This window comes from Haliaeetus leucocephalus, unplaced genomic scaffold (assembly GCF_000737465.1).
Source record: "Haliaeetus leucocephalus isolate CR32 unplaced genomic scaffold, Haliaeetus_leucocephalus-4.0 Scaffold0, whole genome shotgun sequence".
NCBI lineage: Eukaryota > Metazoa > Chordata > Aves > Accipitriformes > Accipitridae > Haliaeetus > Haliaeetus leucocephalus.
This window is the reverse complement of record NW_010972436.1, coordinates 5,469,067-5,490,243: the sequence shown is the minus strand read 5'-3', so window position 1 is coordinate 5,490,243 and position 21,177 is coordinate 5,469,067. Positions and strand designations below refer to the sequence as shown.

Below are 21,177 nucleotides of genomic sequence, written 5' to 3'. Positions count from 1 at the left end.
TGCAGCCGCCGCGGGCCGGGAGGCGCTGCCCTGCCCTGGCCTGGCCTGGCCTGGCCTGGCCGGCGCTCGCTGCCCTGGCCTGGTCTGCCCTGGCCTGGTCTGCCCTGGCCTGGCCTGCCCTGGCCTGCCCTGGCCTGGCTTGGCCGCTAGGTCGGGCTGTGAACAAGCCGCGGTTTGTGCTCCACACACAGCCTGGTTTTACCCGTCCGTGGGTAGATGCATGTTGGTTTAATGCGGCATTTTGACAGTTTAAGGTTTAAGCACTTTTAAAGCGCAGTCTAAAAAAAAAACCAACTTAAAAGTGTGGCTTTTCCAGGATACACAGTTAAGATCAGTGGATCTGAGTCACGTCATCAAACTACTTGAAGATTCAGACTCAGTAAGTAAGCCTGATACCTCGTTATTTTAGTTACACAGGTAGTAATGGGGCTTAGAAAAGTGTATTATACAACTACTTTAGTACCTGCCTTAAATAAACCAGATGGTGCTGGTGGCTGGGGCTACAGAGCACAAAGCTGAAGTATTTGTTGTGCTATTTGAACACTTTTGAAGATGGTCATTGTAATAGAGAATGGTATCAGTGATGGTTTTATATTAAAAAAAAAAAAGTATATATAACCCAGTACATCCTCACACAGGCACTTTGCCAAAAAAAAAAAAAAAGACAAAAGCACGTGTATTTAAAAACTACACGTGCCAAATTTCTAGCTTGTCTGGGACTTCTTGAGTGCTGAAACCTACAGCTGAGAAACGGAAATACATACAGAATTATTGAAAGTGTGTCAGGAATTTATGTAATTGCCTAAGTTAACTGCTAACATTTCTCCAGGGAGGTGATTTTAAAGGAAGGAGAAATACACAGAGTTCAATGTTGAGGAACAAATATGACTACCTAGGCACACAGGAGAGCATAATCTCATGGACTTCCACAAACTGTTTTTCATCTCCACAAGATTTGGCAGACCAAATTCACTAAACCATCAGTTATTTTTGTTCTAAAAAAACTAATAATTTATATTCTTAAAACAAGAACTTGATTAAACATACCACATTTTAAGTTAATGCCCCACAGAGAAGTAGTTCATATCCTTTTTTTTTCCCCTTTTGATACAGAGCTGATAGAATAAACTTACTGACTGAAGAAAAATGTGCTGGATTATAGTGTTTACTGCTTCTCTAGAGAGTGTAAGATATATGATAAAATGCCCTTAGGATTCTGGGCTTGTAGATTCCTGAAACAGCTTTCTGGCCTGCCTCAAGTTGCAGTGCTCTTGCCCAGCGTGGAGGTGCTCAGAAGAGCTGGAATGAATGCTGCATATCACTGACACACCCTGACATATCCTCACTTCAGTTGTTTTTAACTTTGAATTTGCAGACTGTTTCCTAGTGGTGGCAGAGCTCCACTCTAAGCCACTTAAATCTATGTTTTTATACATTTATGTCATGTGTGACATAGCTTTGGTTTTCTTAGTTGTCTTTCACAGAATCCCAAAGAATTTAAAAGAAAGAGCCCACACATTTGAACAAATGATAGAGTTTTAAAAAGCCTCTTCAGTTACAAGAGCGCAGACTCCATACTTAGAAATGAGGCTTGATCAAGGAGCTAATCCTGCTGCAAAGCATTTTCAGAATTTCATTGTGTCTTGTGATTTTTTTAATCTGGTTTCTACTTTAAACTTAAAAGGGGATAAATATAATCACTTAATGTTCTAAGACAAACTGCAATTAAAACCTTGTCATTCTTTTGCTTAAGAAAGATTTGGAAAAAGAGCAGCTGAAAACTCTCAAGAAGGTAGTCAAGCATTTTGAAAACGGGCTTGTATCCTTTTTGCCACTGTAGAATTCTGAAGTCATGGTGTTTTACGTATGATAATACTCTGACTTTTCAGCAAAGCATTTTATGATGTGCTGTACTTCCATATGGAGAGCAGCGATGGTCCACATATGTTCTCATCATTGGCCTTCTTGTGCACACATAGCCAAGGTCAGTAAGTTAGCAAGATTCTTGGATGCTAGATTCATTTGCTACAAAATTCAGTAGAGGAATCTCACCTGTACAGTGGTTGAAAGTGTTAAAAATGTAATTAGCGTACTTTCAACTCAGAATAGACAAGCACAATAATTGTCACTACTTAAGAAGCAGAAGATACAATAGCAATGACTTCCAGTGAGGAGACATTTTAAAGAAAAATAAAGTCAGACTAATTAATCTGAAACTTTTTTTGTATTTACAGTACAAATTGAAAGGCTTCAAATAATCAGAAGTAGTAGGGAGGGTGTGGGCATATGGAAAAATGTGATTAATTTCATACAGTTCAGCTAATTGCCACAGTGATTTAAGCTATCACATTACTTCACAATTGAGTTGTGGCTAAGTACTTACAGGCAGTTGCCATGAGTCAGTGGATTGGTAGTAACTTCTCAGTCTCAGTATCTGTTCAGTTTTGATCTTGTGCCTCTATCCTAAATTAGATAATATATGTCTGGGTCCAGATTTCCAAACTTCAGTTAGTCACTTTGGAGTAGGGTAGGAAAAAAATTTAAATACCTCAAGGCTGTCTCAGAATTTAGATAGGTAAATCTGACACTGATGTTAAAACTTTTCATCCTATATTTTTAGATAGTCAGTGCTGAACTTCCAGTGAGTTAAACTGATAAGAAAGCTAAATCAGATTTGCAAAAGTTGTACTTCTGTAAAAGTAAAGCCTAAGTATAGACTCACATGCTTTATTTTAGACATCTAACTTTGAAAGCATTGGCCTTGTTTTTTCTTGGTTGTGTCTTCGAAGTATGATGAATACGGTTTTCAACTTTTTCTTCTGATTCATAGCAGTAAAAACAATCTGATTTCCTTAACTTTAAAGTAAAAGCCCCTTAAGGATTTAGCACAAATAATTGAAATTCTTAACCTGTGTGCAGAAAAAATGAACGAGCAAGAAGCTTTCACTGAGCCTTTATGTGAACTTATTAAATTATGTGGGTAAGTACATCAGCCCTTCTTTTAGAGATTTAAACACTGCTTATTAACGTGTTCATACATTTTCTAAGGCATCTGACATATCCATACAGCATCTATCTACAAGGCATCTATATCTGCAAGGCATCTATTGTATCACCCTTCCTTTTCATGAACTGTGTTTTCCTTGAGTCCAATTTCTGTTGGCATGAAGGAGGGACCCATTTTAGCATTTCAGTATCTGTGGAGCTACCTATTACATCATCCAAAACTGTGTTGTCATTGGCCCCAGCTTGCTTGGAAGCAACATTCCCCACCGTGTCTTATTGTCTGAGTAAGCTAGGACTGCTGGCCTCAAAAGATTCAGCAGCTAAGTACTGCTGAGGTACGTTTCACTGTTTCAAACAAGCTCTCTGAGTTTAAAAACCTGAGGTGTGACACGAAGACACTTTAATACTTGAAGGTAAGCTTTATGAAATGACAAGCCATGTTGCAGAAGAGAAAGAACCACAACAGTTGGAGGATTTGGGATTTATAATTACTTTAAAAACATACTGCATGAACTTTGGGGCATCTTCATTGTCATACTGTACTTTAAATTGTTTGTACAATAGAATTTAGGTGTTATCCACACTTGTCAGTAGTCTTCTCCTCAATAATTTAATAAAGTTATTTATGGAATGCTTGTAACTACAGTTACTTCTGTATTTAATTAAAATTGGAGAAAATAAGGAAGAGAAAAATTACGCCAGACAGAAAATGAGTCGCATAGTTAGTATACCAGATATTCAAATAGGTTTTTACATAGCTTCCTCTCAGCTGTTAGGTCTAATAAACATAGAACTTCTCAGCTGAATCTTTCAGTTGTACTGCTTTCCTTTGCTGCCACACAGTGGAGAATGAGAAAGAACCTCACAAAGTTTTGTTTTCTTCAATCTTTGGCAGAATCGTGACAAAACTGAGAATGAGTGTATAAAGTCGATAAAATGTAGTTGTGAGTAAGACTTTTCATCTCCTACAGCAGTCAGCAATAATTGTGGTTTCTGCAATGAATATATTTTGGAAGATTGCACCCTTGGGTTTTGCTTTAATTTCTGTACTGTGGAAATTCCCCCACAGTTCACTACTACTTCATATGACAAAGAGAAGCCTATAACTAGAGGGAGGAGCTGTTATTTAAAATTTCCATTGAGATACTAGAAGTCTTGTAGTAAAATTTTCCACTCTTTCATAACTGCTTCTGTTTACCTGTCTTCCCAGGTTTTTTTCAGTGTCTGTTTCTTTTTTTTCCCCCCATTTATTCCGTTATTTTCTCTCTCCTTTCTTTTTCTCTGGCTATGTTTGCAGAGGTAAACCTACCAGAAAGCTACTTCTACACTATGAGCTGCAGAGATCTTAGCATAATATTGTAATGTTTACTGTTAGAGAATTTTTACCACTTACATGTTTATGTTATATCTGAGTATTTTGCAAATCTTGTTGAATATTTTTAATATCCTGTTTTTAAAAATAGATTTGTTGTTGGGCTATTTGGAGTGAGTTTATTGGTTTTATTTTTATCTATTTCAAGAGGTCTCGCCCAGGGATATGATCCTTTTTTTCCACCTCTGCACATGTCTATGCATAGTCTAGCTCTGCAATAGCCTGATAGTGCCTAGGTTCCAGGATTTAATCTTCCACATTTAAATGACATTTGTTTAGTCAGTATTTCTTATTGCATCAAATATGAATTACGAAAATATTACCTATGAACATGTACCACTAAGTGCCAAAATGTAATTGCCAGATTATGGAACTGGAACTTTCAGTGTAGAATCAGCATTGCAAAGAATGTATTTGTCCTGGGAGAAGTGTCCTTATTTGCAAAAAACGTCAAGGAAGAAGAGAAAAGCTATTGAGCTTTTCTGGTGACTTGACTGAAGTGTTCTTCTGCAGTTTTAAGCATAGCTGTAATATTTTTAAATTTCATTTTGCAGATTACCATTTCAAAAAAAGAAATTATCTGATGAAGTAAGCTATTCTGTGGCAGTTTCAAATTGCATTGCACAGCTGGGTGAGTGTAAACTGATATGCCACAATAAAATTATTATTATGCCATAATAAAATTAACTGTATTATTAGCATGATTTTACTTTCTTGTTACCTCATTAGTAAATGTAAGTATTTTCTTCCAATTATTCATTCAGTCCTCTGTGCTTTTTAGTATTAGAAACCACTCCTACTTTGCTGTGCAGCTAGCCTGCAGATTAGCTAGCAGAATTACCTATTTGCCAATGTCAGAAGCTACGCAAGATAACTTTATCAATACACCTGAAGAACTAAACCTGTCTATAGCCTGTTTCATTTCATTTTGTTCTGAGAAATTGCTGTATAAACACTGAAGCCTGGGATAAAAGGAACATGTATCCCTCCTGCTTCTTTAAAACCAAATGGAAGAAACAAGTGAGAAACAGTAACTCCTGACTCCCAGCTCAAACCTTCAAAACCCAAAAGCCTGAGACCTATCACCTACAAAGGCAAAATATAAGTCAGTTTAGTGCCATGCCTTACTAGGAGTAGCGGTTTCTGACTTCAGCTTCCTCCTGCATCTGAGCCATGAGCTTCTATCTTTCAGAAATCTGTTTTAAGAGAGCTGTTGAGGAAAAGGTGTCAAAGTCATGTCTTAATGTCAGTGGACTGCTTAGTACCAAAATACCTTTTTATGACCTTGCATGTTATATTTGTGATTTTCAAAGAAAATACTGCAAGCACTGTAGGTCAAAAAGGATTCAGAATAGAGCAGGGGTGATATATCAGCTCACTTAATGGTAAGATTTTAATGGTAAAGAGGTAGCACAATCAGCCTGTCATACATGAAAAAAGATTACCCTTGAAATGGGTGAGAAAAAAAATATTTTTAGAAGTCTTTATTTTCAAAGGTCCAAGTAGATAGCAGAATGGCATCCTGGTTTCAGATAGTTGCAGATTCTCTTTAGAGTAGCATGTCCAAAAAGACCCTAAAAGCTTAAAAGATTGTTTATATTATCCATGTTAGGTACTGGTAGCTCTTAATGGAATTCTCTTTATCTTGTGGAAAAGGATCTCTTTCTGTGCTCCCTTTATGTTATATCATGTCTGCTAGAAGAGTTTCTGGCATGTTAATGATGACAGCAGCCTAGTGTAGTGGCTTTCTTCTGAATTCCACAACTTCTGGAATAACATCCAGTCTCTTACAAGGGTCTGTAGCCATAAAGCAGAGGAGGTCACTTTCTGATTAACCCTATGCTACTCCTCTAAGACCCCTTTGTCCTCTTCAGTGTGGGAGTCCCTGTGCCTTAAGTATTTTATAATCAAACTTTGCATGAAATGACATATTTGTAGGGGGCATGACCAAAGGAAACACTAAGTACCGTAAACAGAAGTGTCAAGATTACTTTGTAAAAAAATTATAAATTTTGTAAATTACTTTTTTTTTTTTTTCTGTTTCTGACAGGTTATTTGATGAGGGTGCCAAGCTCTCAAGTTAGAATACAAATCTGTAAGTGTGTTATTAGCTTTTATAATTCGGAGCTACCAAGAAAACTACTTTCAGGTAAAGCACAGTATTTTCAAGTGTCACAAGAAATCAAGTGTTTATGATCCCAGCTACTTTGAAATGGCTCTTTTAATTAGCTGTGGATTAATTTTTCTTTATAACTATAGTTACTGTATCTCATATGTTAAACATATAGCATTGGCAAATGTGCAATTAACATGTTTTTATAGAAATGCGTACTCAAAATCTGAAATTAGTTCATCAGTGTGCAAGGAATAAATTATTACACTTATGAGATTAGGATTAAGTAGTATCCAGAAAATGTGGTCACAAGTTCTCTGAAACGTGGATAATGGAGGAAGAAAGAGTAGTTAGGATCAGAATTATAAGAAAGGAAATGTAATTTTCAACTTTATATATGTAGCCTGGAGAGAAGCAGCTCTGGGTTCACTTGTGTTGCTTGTGAGGGATAGCTCTGAGCCCATCTAAATTTGATTGAGTTCATACTGTATGGACACATTTGAGCATAGGCTTTGAATAAATTGTGTGACTTGTCTCTGCAGAAAGAGGTTGATGATGCCTGTATATGAGCTCAAGCATGATCCTCTGGTATTATGGGTAGGCATGCAAGCTGTCATCAGAATCCTCTACTATTTATTCCTTTGACCCTTATGATAGTGCCAGAGGCTGTTACCAGGCAAAGTCAGTCATGGATCCCCTCCTAGAGGGGCACAGGATCATGCGTCATTGACACAGTGTGAATCCAGAGCACATGTGAGAGAGTATGCTGGATGTCACTGTGTTCCCTTGCTGTGTTCCTACAGCATGGCACTAGTTCCTGTGCCCTCTTGCTGGTTTTCATTTATTTTAGGAGGCCTAAAGAAGCTGCAGCTGCAACAGCCCTCACAAGATTCTAGAAAAATGTGAAAGCGTATAAATCTGTTTTTGCCTTACAAAGAAGACTCAAATCTCCAGATTTAGAAAATAAGATATGTTATCTCAAAAATGAAGAATGTATTTCAGTCTGGTTTTTTTAAGTCAGATTCTTCATCTCTAAGCTTATATGTAAATCTTGCCAAAGTTTGAATCTGCAGAGTTCTCTTACCTCTGAAGTAATACCAACTTAGAGCATATGAGAGTTTATGCTTATTTAACACTTGTTTCACCATGTGCATTATCTGCATTTATCAATCCTGCATTTCACATCATTTGCTATATATATTTTTTAAGCTATTTAAGAAAAACTTGACTTTCATGAGTTAGCATATATAAATATAAATTTATTTTCTCAATGCATCCCATTCCCCCATAATTCAGTAATGAAATATGATTTGCATATGCATGGGCAAAACTAAAAACAGGGACACATTAGAAAGCCAAGTTTATAAATCAAAGGTTGGATTCATATATTTTAAGTAACATGATGATAAAAGGTATTCATTCTCTAGTGAATAGGCTACAGAAGAGAGCTAGGTCCTGCACCAACAACTTGTTGCATGACCTGAAGAAGGTTTTTCACCTCTCTATAACCCTGCTTGTTCTTTCATTCTGTGAATTCTAGGAAGCAAATAATTTGTTTATATATCATTTAACCTCATTCTTGAGGTTAAGTCTGTTGGATATGCTTTAGACACTGTTAATACTCATATATAAGAAAAGCAGCTCTTGTTTATTAGATTTTTTTTTTTCAATTGATTTTAAGACTAAGGAAATACGGTACTCAGTTCTCAATCCTTTCTTGAGAAAGGATGAGTATTTTATGAAGTAACCAAAATTCTGAATATTTACTGCATTCTAACTAAAGCTATTGTGTATGCAGGTTACCAGCCAACAAGTGCAAACTATAAAATTCAGATGGCTGAATTAGGAGGATTAGCAGAAACTCTCATTTTGTCACTAACATTAGTTGAAAATCAACTTACTGAGAAGTTGTGGGTACTTAAAGCTCTCCAGCATCTCTCCAGCTCTGGTTAGTACAAACTGTTCTTTCAACAATCTCATACCTCTGATCTTAGATCATTTGTTCTCTGAATATGCCTAAAACAATTACTGACCTACAGGGAATTAATTATTCAGATTTTCATAATTTCAGGAGTAAATTGCAGACTTATGATGAAGGCCCAAGCAGCCAGCAGACTCTGTTTGTATCTAAATGGTGTTGATCCTTCAGGACAGCTGGTGTTCCGCTCCTCAGAAATCCTATGGAACCTATTAGAAAACACCTCAAAAGAAGAAGTTGTTAATCAGCTCAGTAGCTTGGAATGTGTACAGTAAGTACAGGGAAACATTTTATGAATTACTATTCTAATTTTGGAGACATCTAAAGCATTGCTATCGTGTAGCATTTTGTTTGAAGTGAATCGAGAGAAAATACAAAAGGGGAATGGAGGTCTCTCATTAAGTCCTCATTAAGTTTTCAATATTAACACATCCGATTCTCCAAAATGGAAGCACTACTGGATCAGACCTCATAGCCAAGCAGCCCGTGATTTAGACCCCTCAGGCATCTGTTTCTGTTTCAGCAAGTTAGATAGCACTGTGGCCAGTAAGATGCCAGGAAATGATGTATGATACAAGAGGTGCCTGCCAGGTAGCTTACAAACTCAGTGGCCAGGGTCCAGCTAAAAGCACATCCAGTCAACTTCAAAATTATTTCATTGTCAAGCCTCTCTTTATTTCACGAACACAGCATTCCACCACCGGTTGTTTCTGTTACAGGGCAAGAGGGAGATCAAGGTGCTCTGCTGCATATTGCAGGAGGTATAGCCCTATCTATTGCTTCGTATAACAAAAAAGTTAATGGCACCATTTCCAAGCTGATGTTAGGCTCGGTAGGCCAGTATTACTGCACTGTTGAAGTGTTTGTGTTATAGGATTAGTAGGAAATTCTATGCTATGATACAGAAGGCTTGGTTCTAGATCCTCTGCTGGAGTAAATAACAGGTTCTTCATTAGTGAGTTACACTGTTTTAACTATTTAGGACTAGACGATTTCTTCTCAGTAATCATTCAACAACATCCAGTTCCATGCTTGAGTAAATATTATGTCTTTCATTAATTATAACACATACAGTGGAAGGTGCAATTTGTAATACATGCACCTTGCGTATATGCTTAAATTGGATGTCTAGTGGTACACATAAGAATCCATTTCACAATAAAGTTTTAAGTTATTTCTCTTGCAGTTAAACCCTAAGGCTTTGAAAACTATGATGCTGAATGAGGATTCATATACATAGAGCTGTCTAAAGTTAGAATATGAAAAGAAAAGGTAAAATGCATTTCACTTTCTTTTAAGTGCTTTGAAAGAAGTATTTGTAGACCTTCTCATGCATGGTTTCCGGCATTATGATCGTCAGCTACGGAATGACCTCTTGGTGATTGCTACATTACTAGCTGAAAACCCTGCAGCACCTATGATTGTAAGTATTTATAATTATATTCCAGAGACTAATAACTTCTTTGCTATTATATACTCAGTATTTTCACCCTTTAGGGTTCTAATATTTGTTCTGCTCTGTCTCCAGTGTTTTCTTCTTCCTTAGATTTGCTAAGAAAGAAACCATTTTTCTTTCTGCAGTTCCCTTTACCTCAAAGAGACTTCAAATCTGTAGGTCTTTAGCCTGGAGTACTAGCATCAACCTTATTTAATACTTAGAAAATTACACTAACACTATTCATTTGCAAAAGTTAACGTTAACACCTGTGTTCTTGTACAGATTCTCAGATGTGCCATTCTGTTACAATGAGTTTTGCACTAAATCTCTTTTGTTGTTTGAAGATGTAGGAGTACAGGCTGTATTCACATGGCCCGAACTCAAGTGAAGTACCTGTGCCTCATAACCAGGAACAAGAAGGCTCCTCCAAAAATCAGCTCAGAAGCTCTAAATAAGATGCTGAGAAAATAATTACTTGGATCCAGTTAATAAGAGGCACATAAATTCATTCTAAGATTAGGTCACATAAATGTAGTCCTGAATGCACTATCATGACTTGCCTAAAAAGTAGATGACTCATTCTTCTGTAGTATTCCAGAATTTTTATGAGGAAACTGCAGAGAAGTTAACTTTTTATAGATGTTAATATTCTTTTACTCTCCTGTTTTACAGCTGAGATTTAGAACTTTATATGAAGTTGTGACATACATACTGAATAATTAAGAAATCAAATTCCTGTAGATCTATTGGCTGTTCAGGAATGGATTACTTTCAGGGAATTAATTTCTCAACTTGAGTAGAAGTTTCTGAATTGGCTGTATTACTAAATAGATTTTATAGTCTTTAATGAAGATTACAGATTTTTCATTCAAGCTTTCCATTTTATCACTAGCCATTATGAAATGTCTGTTACACTATTGCAGCAACATATTTGATGTCTAAAACATTCAAATTGTTTATCTGGCTGTAAAAACAGGGCAGTTTCTCCTACAAGATAAATAACCAGGACACATTATTTTAATTCCTTATACTACAAGGAAGAAAAATTATTTCAATGCAAAGAAAAAATGAAAATGTTTTAATTTAGATTTTGTATCTCCCTATAGATTGTACTTCAATTGTGGAGATAAAGTACAAGGTATAAATATCAGGTAGACAAAAACATTAACATTACCATTCACTCCTGCCTTGTAGATAATACTAGAGAAATTTTCTTCAGAATGTTCTCTTTTTTTCTTAATATACTATCCAAGCAACTTCAGAAAACTCAGTCTTGTATTTAGCATAATTCAGAAATCAGCACAGGAATTGGCCTTTGAAAAGGAAAATCATTTTGTCACCACAAGGAAACTGGAAAATATATGTAAAGTAAAGCTTATAATGGTATTAATTATGATTACCTCTGTGTTAGAACAAAACTGTCCATTTGGTAATGCTTACTAGTTTCCATCAGAATTTAGTACTGCATTAATCAGCAAGGAGAAAGGATTAGTAAGTTTTAATGTTGTTTTTTTATTTAACCACTTCGCAATGGCTTTCTACAGAGAATATAGATACCATAGAGACAAAAGCTAGTAGGCAATATAGTTGTGTACTTCAATATTTTCTTTAAAATTACTTTTGCAGTATTTTTCTGATTGTTAAAATCATTTGAATGTATGCTAACTTCCAGAGCTAGGCCGAAAAAATCTTAAGACCAGCTTTTTGAGGATGCATCTAAGAAGCTGCTGCAAAACCAACAGAACTGCTTGATTCTGTGGGGATGTCTGTGTAGCATTCTGTGAGCTCTGCTCCTGTTGGGAGCTGGTGGAAAGCTCTGTGGTGGCTTTGCCAGCATACTGAGGCCAAGCTAATGTATTTTGTTGCTCAAGAAGAGCAATATCCTGGTAACCATGGCTTCTAATCACCTCAGAAATAAAGCTGTTTTGCCTCTAGTGTGCTGCATAGGCACCACCTGGCCTTGGTCCTACCCGTAGTTATATTAGGTGTAATTGTCCTTCTGTTAGCTCTTTAGGAGCTGTGAATGACAAGATTTTATTTTCTGAATTTTTAATGTGTAATATTTGTAAATGCACGTTGCTCATACATGCATTTTTCATGTGCTTACTTGTAAATGCACTGAAGTTGAATGTAAGTGTATTTGTACACACAACTGAAGGCTCAAAATTGTGTGTACTGATGACCCTGATGTATAAACTTACATGTGCACAAATGCATTTTTAAAAACACAACTCTTAACAGTACTGGGAATACAGTTTTCTTTTGTGGTAGATTATAGGAGTGAATACATGTGTTTGGGACTTCCCCATACAAGTTCAAACTTGTACTGAATGAGACATGGGTTTAACTAATTGCACCCTTAGGACTGTAGTTAGTTAGTATTGTACCGTTTCCAAATGGTTGATCTCTTCTTTGATAAAATTCTGTTTATTCTGCCATAGGATACGTTAAACTCTGTGTTCTGAAGAAAAAAGCAAAACTAAAACTAAATCATAAGTCTTAATTTCACTGCAATTTAATTTAATTAATGTATGTTTTCTGAATGCCTATTAGGAAAGTGGATTTACAAAGCTGTTAATAGTACTTGCAACATTTACTGAAGGTAAGAGATTTCATGCTGTATAATTACACTATTTTTACTTTTAACTATGATTTTTTTGTAACTTATCTACAATTTCCTTCATAGTTAAAATTCCCAATCCCTTGATAAAAGGTCTTAAACTTACCTACTCTTATGAGGACTTCGAGCTGAAGAAGTTACTATTTAATGTAATAGCAGTCTTATCTAAAGACCCATGTGCTGTACGGGTAAGTTGTAACAGAACAGAAGGTACAGTAAGAAAAAAAAAGGGGGGAGTCAAAAGAATCACAGGAATGTTATTTAGCTGTCCATCTGGCATAGTCCAGTAGACTGAAATCAGCTGTTCTCCAAATCAAGAGTTCCTACATAGCTTCAGATTAAGTCCTGCTGTTTGAAAGCAGCATACAGTTTCTATTTCAGAAAAGTTACAAACCTAGACCATGGTAGGAAAATCAGCTGACACATGACTGCAAAGCATTATTGAAATACATGTGAAGAATGTAATAAAGTTTAACAAACCACAGTCTGTGGGAATGCTACAGAATATAAACAGAGCTTGTCTGTACTTGTAGCATTCATGACAGACTTTCTTAATAAAAAATAATTTTCTTAGTGTAGGACAGATAAAGTTGACTCATTGCTTTAGATTTTTCTTATTTGCATGTGAAACCTGTAAGGTGTCTCTCTCTTTGTCTTGACTCTGCAGCTTCTCAGTGAAAATTATGTGATGCCAGCTTTGCTTTGCTATGTAAAACCAAATCAAAAGCCTGGATTTCATGGCTGGTCTGCTGCCCAATATGAAGAATTACAGCTTCATGCAATTGCTATTTTAGCTTCAGTGGCTCCCTTGTTAATAGATAAATATTTGTCCTGCCAAGCGAATACTCTTCTCCTTGTGTTTCTAGAATGGTGTATAGGCCAAGGTCAGTAGATGCTCATGGCTTTCACACACAGTAACCTTGAAACACAACTCAACCGCACTTAATTTCTTTGACAGGAAGGAAAAATTTAAAACTTGTGAAGTCAGAATGATTCTTCTTCAGTAGGTCACTTAGGAAACTAATCTTTCTGAATAAACAACCATAATATCTACTGAAGGATAAGCTGGTGCCCCATTCCCTGTGTACCACTATATTGATATTCCTTAAGTTGTGTGGGCAGCCGCACAACTCTACTGACCATGTTTTAAGCTAGTCAGATACACTTATTGTGGCAACAAGTCCAACGAGTAGTTCCTACCATGAGGCAGGACACCTTAACTCAAACATAGAGCTGTCTTACACAGTAAGACAGCTTCCAAACTAAAGCTGGCTTGTGGCCATCAGCTAAGAGCATAAGCTAAGCAAAGAGATAATTAACTGCACCCACTTTCATGGACTGGTTTTCTGGGGATGGATAGTGTTCATCATAAAGTTGGTAAGTTTTCCTAGGAATAATTTTTCATTTTGGGTCTAATGAAGATCAAAAGGTTGATATTTTATGTCATGCTAGAGAAGATATTTTGAGTTTTGGAGACTGCTCATTAACGTACTAAGGTTAAAAAAATTGTTGTAATAATTTTAAATGTTCACCAAAATCATGCCTTTCTTATGAAAGTAAAAGTATAGCCCTACACAGAAAAGCTTATTACTAGATGGTTTTAAACTGAAAGCCTTTCTAACATTAAGGGATTTTGGTTTTTTGTTTTTAGCTTACACCGTGAGCCTTTTTTTTTCTTTTTTTTCCTGAGCATGTTACTATTCTGAACATCCACTGTCTGTCAAAAAAAATACTCATTGCGATTGCTCCACAGATCCTTTCTTTGGTCAAGGTAACAGTTTCCATGGAACAGGTGGTCGTGGCAACAAACTTGCACAAATGCGCTGCAGCCTGAGAGTGCTGAGATCTGTTGTGTCCCTTTATGATGATGCTGTGAACCTTAATTTATGTGACCAGGGAGCAATTAGCCAGCTACTGGGTAAAGCACAATTTGTATTGCTGTACTTAAATTAGTACATTTCTCTTGACACTAAGAATGTTCATGCTTTTTTGTGTGCTGTGGTTTTAGTGCATTACTCCTTTGACTGCTGAAAAACTAAAAAGCCTCAAACAATTAATCCAAGATGTAATTGATTTGATTTTTAATTTTGTTACACTTTAACACACAGAACTGAATGAATTAAGCAAAACAGCTGTAAAAGCCTAGGTGTTTAATTTCAGAGTGAAAGCTGCCCCTTCTCCCTTTATTATACTGCATTTGTTACATCTTATTTTCATTGTGGTAGCGCCTAGGAACTCCAGCCATGAGTCTTATTCTACCTAAGTCTATTATGGTGTTGCTTCCTACAACTCCTCTTCAGAGTAGAAGAAAATTAATAACAATGTACTTTTATATGAATAACATTATGAAGACTTAAGAGCAGAGTAAAACTGCTTAACCACTGCTTCTGCAATTTTAGAGCATTTTCTTGTTCAGTAACATACCTACTGTTAAATTAGGTCTTAAGTTCCAATACTCCCTGGTTTAAGTTCTTTTATTACAATAATAAAAAGTTTCCAGTACTCTGAAAGAGTCATAGTGGAAGAAACAAAATAGGTAGGATCCTTTGGAATTCAATGAGTATGTTCTAATAGAAAGCCTAGAAATAAAGGACTTTATATCCTCAGTTGAAAGTTGAACTCCAGTGAAAACTCTGTGGAAACTTACAGATTTTAGTGAAAGCAAAATTAACACTATACCTTACATACCAGATTCAAGTAACTTTTCTTACTTTGGGGAAGTTCTGTGTCTGAATGTCCTCTTACACATAGTGGTTCCAAGGCTGATTTTCTCAGCAGTGGTGGTATTTTCTGTCTCTCCCACTTTTCAACTGTCAGTACAAATGTTTGTGAGGCTGTACAGTAGAGCAAATCAGTAAGTTCATTGCCTTTTTCTAAGAGTTCCTTAATTCAGATCAGTTCCCTGAATTCATTGCACTGGCACAATACAAGGGGCAGCACAGAGACTGAACAAGGAAGAAGTCAGTGCAAGCAGCTATCATTAACTCTGTCACCAAGAGTAGAGTCTGTGAAACTAGCATCAGAGTGCTGCAATTCTGTAAGCTATTACGAAACACAGAAGATAAAACTGAACAGCATAAGTAGATTCCTTTAAAAATCCCTTGGTGTAAATTTGATTTTTTTAAAAAAATCAGCAGCTGTAATAGAATTCTGACTTGTATATAGGACATTCACATGTATAAAATATATTCCTTTATAGACACCCTAAAGTATGCAGCAAACAAATCTAAAGAGAAAGAAGATGCCATTGTACTGGAAATCCAAGCTGATATATTATTTATTTTGTCTGCTCTCTGTGAAAATGATCTCCACAGAAAGGTATGTATCATTCTATGTCATACTGTGCAGAAAACATCAAAACATAGTATATTTTCATTTAAAGGATGCTGCTTTTTTTTAATTCAAAAGCAGATGTCAGCTGTTCATCACTAACAAGTCAGGTCTGGTAACTAGTTTCTGTGACAGTGGCAAAATGCAAAATCACTCAGAAATCCACTAGGAAGTGTCTCAACTATTTAATTGCTAATTTACATGATTTTTAAATGAATATATGAAAGTGTGTTAGTGAATGAGATTAGCAGTTTGGAAAAACTGAAAATTTCTTTTTCTTATGTATATCATAAGGAATATATCCTACTTTAACAAATGAGCCAAATTTATTACAATATAAATATTTACATTTTTCAATTTCCTTTTTATTTTCTTATATGTAGCTATTTAGTAAATACTGTTTAAGAAACATATTGCTTTAATTGTCATTTCAACAGGAACTCTTCAGCTATGAAGGAGTGGATATACTTATCCCATTCATTCAGATGGATCCAAAGAGGTTATACAGTGGATTAGGCCACAATTGTCTCCTCTTCAGTGCACTTGATTGCTTGTGGTTAGTAAAGTATTTTAGCAGCAGGAACTCTTAAAATGTCAAGTCTTGTATTTTTCAGGTCTGCAATACTATGCCCTTTCTCTGCATACATAGGCCTTTCATGTATGAAAATCCTGCATACAATTTGACTAATTAAAAATTATACAAAATAAATGGCATATTCTGCATGTATTCTCTTCTCAATAGGGGTTCAGTATGAGAACCTAACTCCCTACACAGCAGTCTTAGCTCCCCACACAGAGTGACCTCCTGACATGCAGAGTTACCTAAGACTTTCTAAGAAAGAGACGTGTATGATTAGAGTCTGTAAATAACTTCAGAGAACTAAGCAGAAGGCAAGAATAGACCAATATTAGCTAAAAACTGTGTAAGCATAAGAAGAAGCATTTGTAAACTGGCTATATTAGGCTAGAAATATTTTAAAGATTGCTATCAGAGAATGCCAATACATAGAAGGATAACCAAAAGTTAATTTGTTTTAAGGCAGAGGTTGATAAATAAATACATTGAAAGCCAAATGATATGTTTGTCTGGGAGAAAAGACTGATGCAGGAGATCCCTTCAGTTTCTGTGTTAATGACCATAAGTGAGGAAATAAGGAAGCAATAGCAACATGAATGCTGGTTTTATGATCATTTTAAGCCGGGAGAAGCAAACACTGTTGCCGAAAAAAGTCTTGCTTGTCTCACCCCCTTGATTCTGCTGGCAGAAATATTCACACAGCCCTGCAGGAACATGATCTAGCTAAATTTCAGCCTCTTTTACTGAGTTAGTTTTAGTTCAAATCCAAATTCTAATCCAATTAATTGTGAACCTGCCAAATTTCTTGGGCAGCTACAAGGAAGGTGTGCCACCTGCAAGAGAAGAGAGAGCAGTCAAGTAGCATATGTTTAGTTGTACAGTGTAAATGAAAAGGCATGTGAAACATGATTTTTCTGCTCCCTGAAGGTATGAAGCGTATTGCATACCAAATATATTTATGCAGTTCAGTAAAATGAATGAGATGCTTGTAGAATGTTCTAAAGCATACAAATGTTTCTACAGAGTGAAATTATTTCTGTTTAAGGTCCTGTGTCATTGGATGTTACATAGCAGAGGATTATTTTCTTGAAAAACAGGGCATTTTTCTCCTTCTGGATTTGTTGGCAGTAAGTATTTTTATTATTGTTGTTACAGAATGAAAGAGCAGTAAAACATCATGGAAAATTGCATTATTTTTGTTATAGTATCGCCTAAGACTATTACAATACTAACAAAAAGACCAGTGTATGTAATTGCTTGAGATAGGAAGGTAATCACACACCAGGATATCTGCTCAGAAATGATTTTCCATGTATCTTTTTTAAAAATAAGTATTTGACAGAGGGAGTTTTAAATTTACCAAAAATACACTCTTTAAAAAGAAAACTCAAACTATGCTCTTATGTTGGATGACATCTCTGTTTAGAAAAGCATCTCAGTTCTTACTTCATATTGAAGTTACTATGAGCAGAGTTAGTATACGCTTCAAGGCTTTGAAACTTTTGATGTTTAAAGTTACTTTGTGTACATATTTTGTATGTATAGCTACTTCTATGGGTCTTGGATATAGAGCTGGCACAGGCATTTCATCTCTCACAAAATAAGCATGCACCTTCCTTGTTTCATTCCCTCCTCGTTCTCGCTGTCTTATTGCCAGCCTCTGATGCCCTTGCAGTGCAAGGCTGCAGACCCTTCCTTACTCTCAGCTGCTGCTGAAAGATCTGGCCGCAAAATAGAACAAGTGCTGTGCGGTACCACTCAGCCACTGCTTTCAGAGTCCATTGCTTACAAAAATAAATCTTGGTGGTAGTATATTCAGCATGTGAGCCTGGAGGCATGTATACAAAACCTATTATGTAATTCTACACACAGGTATGCACATCTTATATGATCCTACATTCGTTCCCCTCATGTTCCTTGATTTATGGAACTTTGCATGGCAGGATTCCAGAAACTTGAAAGATTTACAAGTTTATACACCAGTGCAAATAGTTTATACAAAAATGCAAATAGTTGTGATGAAAAGCTTGTGGTTACTTGATTAGATATTGCACAATTTCTCTATTTTTTTGGAGGTAGATATCACTGTGTTTTGAACAGTTTAAAACATTTTTTCCTTTTCCCTTCACCAAGTTAAAGCAAAAGAACCTGTGCAATATAATTCTTGGGATCTTGGTTGAATTTTGTGACAACCCTAAAACCACTTCGCACATCAGTACCTGGCGAGGGGGAAAAGATCAAACAGCAGCTAACCTTCTAATAGAGTTATGGAGACAGGAGGAGTTGGAGCTAGGAGTCAAACGTGATCAATACGGAAGGATTGCTGGTAAGTTTTGTGATGCATGTGAAACTGTGAGCAGTTCCACTGAATAAAGTAAAACGAAGACAGTATTTACTTTTGTAGTCTGAATCCTGATGAAAGTAAATTACAATATTTATAGCTTTATGCTGTAGTTCTTACCAAACCCAAAATACCTCTTATGTATTTCGTTTGGAGTCTGGCCACTAGATGGCATTTTCTACGTTAGCTGGGAATGAACCAGGTAATGAACAGAACCATGACTAGTATCCTGAACAGCTTTTTTAATGCTGGACAATTAAACTACTTAATTTCTTCCACAAAAGGCATTGTGTTTTGCTGTATGTTGTAAAAAGAAGTAAGGAGAGTGCTATGTTCTCACAAATCTTTAGTCATGCTAATTGATATTTCCTGGCCCAACTTATGTTCAAATTCCTGGCCAAACTATCAAAATGATATACATAGTGTCCACAAAGTTAAGATGGAATTGTCTTCTTTTAGAGGAGGCATCACAGAAAAGAATATGTCCATTGCTCCTTGCTGAATTTCCTCATACTTCATTACATAGATAGCATTTCCTCCAAGTTTAAGAGCTTTGGGAACATACTACCTGTTCATTCTTCTACTCTGGTTTTGTGTTATTAGACGTGAAGAGACCTATTGCTAGCAGCTTCCAGAAACAGCAAGAGGTCATTCCCATGCCTGCCAACTGTCCCAGCTTTGCCATCATGGAAATTTCAGAAAACATACGAGCAAAACTTTATTCATTATTGTGCAAGCTAGGTAAGACAAGTGAATTGCCTTGTCAGTGTCATATTTTTCATTAAGCTGAAGTTGTTCACTGGCAATTGATAAAGTAACTATAAAAAAACAGATCAAAGGGAACTTTGAGATGCATCAACACTGTTATTAGTAGATGCTTGCTCATCCTGTTCTTTAAAGTCCATATTGATGGGGATTTCAGGACTTCCCCAGTACTTTGCTGCCCCTACCATTAGGAAGAGTTTTCCTAAAATTAAACCTAAAATATGCTTGCAATTTTCTGTAATTTTTTTTCTCCCACACAAAATCTCTTTCACATATTTTAACACTTTTACATTTAATTTTCTTTCGCTAGATTAAGAAAGACATTACTCACCAATCTCATTTGCTAGCATAACCTCTAATTATTCTCATTTTTTTCTTGAGTCTTTCCATTTGCTTCACATTCTTCTTGATTTGTAGTGTCCCAGAACTGAACACAGTACTCCAGCAGAAGCCTCACAGCCAAATAAAGCTACATTACTCTACTCATCTTGTAAATAAACATTCTGACATTAATATAACAATTACTATATTCATAGCAGCATGATATTGTTTGCTCATTTGACTTAGGCTCTTGTACAGTCATCTACCATCCTGGATTTGTACAGATGACTATTCCTACATTTAGAATTTTTTATTTGTCCTTATTGAATTAAATTCTGTGGGTTTAGATAATTTTTCAGATTGGCAAGATTAATTTGCATTCTAATCTTTTCCTTCAGGATGCTCTAGTCCCTCCTAATTCTATATTGTTTGCACACTGAATATTGTTTGCACACATTACAACTTGTCTAAAAACCTAAACTGAAGTCATGATACATGATAAACTCTTCCATATCCATAAGATGTCTTATCTGGCTGTAGACAAAAGCTAGGTCTTAGTTTTTTCTAATTCATGTTGGATATAAATGTTTTCACTGTTACCATTTAGCTGCGTAAACGTTATTTAATTATTTGTTTCAGTCTTTTTTCAGGAACTGAACCAATATTCTCTGGCTTGTCCTTTTCCACTTTAAAAATAGGCATTATGTTTGTTTTTTCATGTCCATCCTCCACAGGTTCAAAGACGATCAGTAATTGTTCTGAGATTGCTTCAACCAGTTTCCTGGGTAACCTAGAGAACCAACTGGTTTGAAAACATCCTTAGTTTCTCTAATAAACTATAGCTAGTTCTTCCCCTGTTGTAACCCAGGTTCTTACTAATTTTTATTAGCATTGATTATGTTAAAAGTTGGATCACAGCTAGATTCTTTATTAAAGCAAAAAGGCTTGAGATTTTATTCCAGCTTTCTCATATATTCACACATACCTCTTAGTTATATACATTGTAATGTCTCCTGTACTGAAATGACATGAAAGTGGATGTCGTGGTTTTTCCATAAAAAAATGGAAAGATTTTTATAGTCTTTTCTCAGCGTCTTCCTCTTACTGTAGCGATGCTCCATAACAGACTGTAACATGGTGATCTAGAAAACCAATGTTAATTGGTCTTTATTCATGGTATTTCTTAACTTCAAAACATGATGTAAATATACTCTGATAGATGCTACATACCCAGTTACCACACAGGTGTTGTGATGAAGTCTAGAATGAGATTTCATAGACTATATTTAGGTTTTTTTTAAAAAATCAAGTATAAT

General features: G+C 35.9%; 1 protein-coding gene across 1 annotated transcript in view; it reads left to right on the top strand.

Moving 5' to 3' along the window:
- The window catches only part of CFAP69 (cilia and flagella associated protein 69), a 30,733-nt gene that overhangs the window by 843 nt on the left and 8,713 nt on the right, over positions 1 to 21,177 (top strand). The window contains exons 2-18 of the mRNA XM_010562606.1: positions 255 to 379; positions 1,754 to 1,819; positions 2,871 to 2,980; positions 4,933 to 5,009; positions 6,429 to 6,527; positions 8,290 to 8,439; positions 8,563 to 8,740; positions 9,769 to 9,892; positions 12,461 to 12,509; positions 12,594 to 12,715; positions 13,195 to 13,411; positions 14,281 to 14,445; positions 15,727 to 15,845; positions 16,295 to 16,413; positions 17,480 to 17,561; positions 18,568 to 18,760; positions 19,379 to 19,516. Coding sequence (XP_010560908.1) covers positions 255 to 379; positions 1,754 to 1,819; positions 2,871 to 2,980; positions 4,933 to 5,009; positions 6,429 to 6,527; positions 8,290 to 8,439; positions 8,563 to 8,740; positions 9,769 to 9,892; positions 12,461 to 12,509; positions 12,594 to 12,715; positions 13,195 to 13,411; positions 14,281 to 14,445; positions 15,727 to 15,845; positions 16,295 to 16,413; positions 17,480 to 17,561; positions 18,568 to 18,760; positions 19,379 to 19,516 — 2,133 coding nt within the window. The remainder of the gene's footprint in view (positions 1 to 254; positions 380 to 1,753; positions 1,820 to 2,870; positions 2,981 to 4,932; positions 5,010 to 6,428; positions 6,528 to 8,289; positions 8,440 to 8,562; positions 8,741 to 9,768; positions 9,893 to 12,460; positions 12,510 to 12,593; positions 12,716 to 13,194; positions 13,412 to 14,280; positions 14,446 to 15,726; positions 15,846 to 16,294; positions 16,414 to 17,479; positions 17,562 to 18,567; positions 18,761 to 19,378; positions 19,517 to 21,177) is intronic.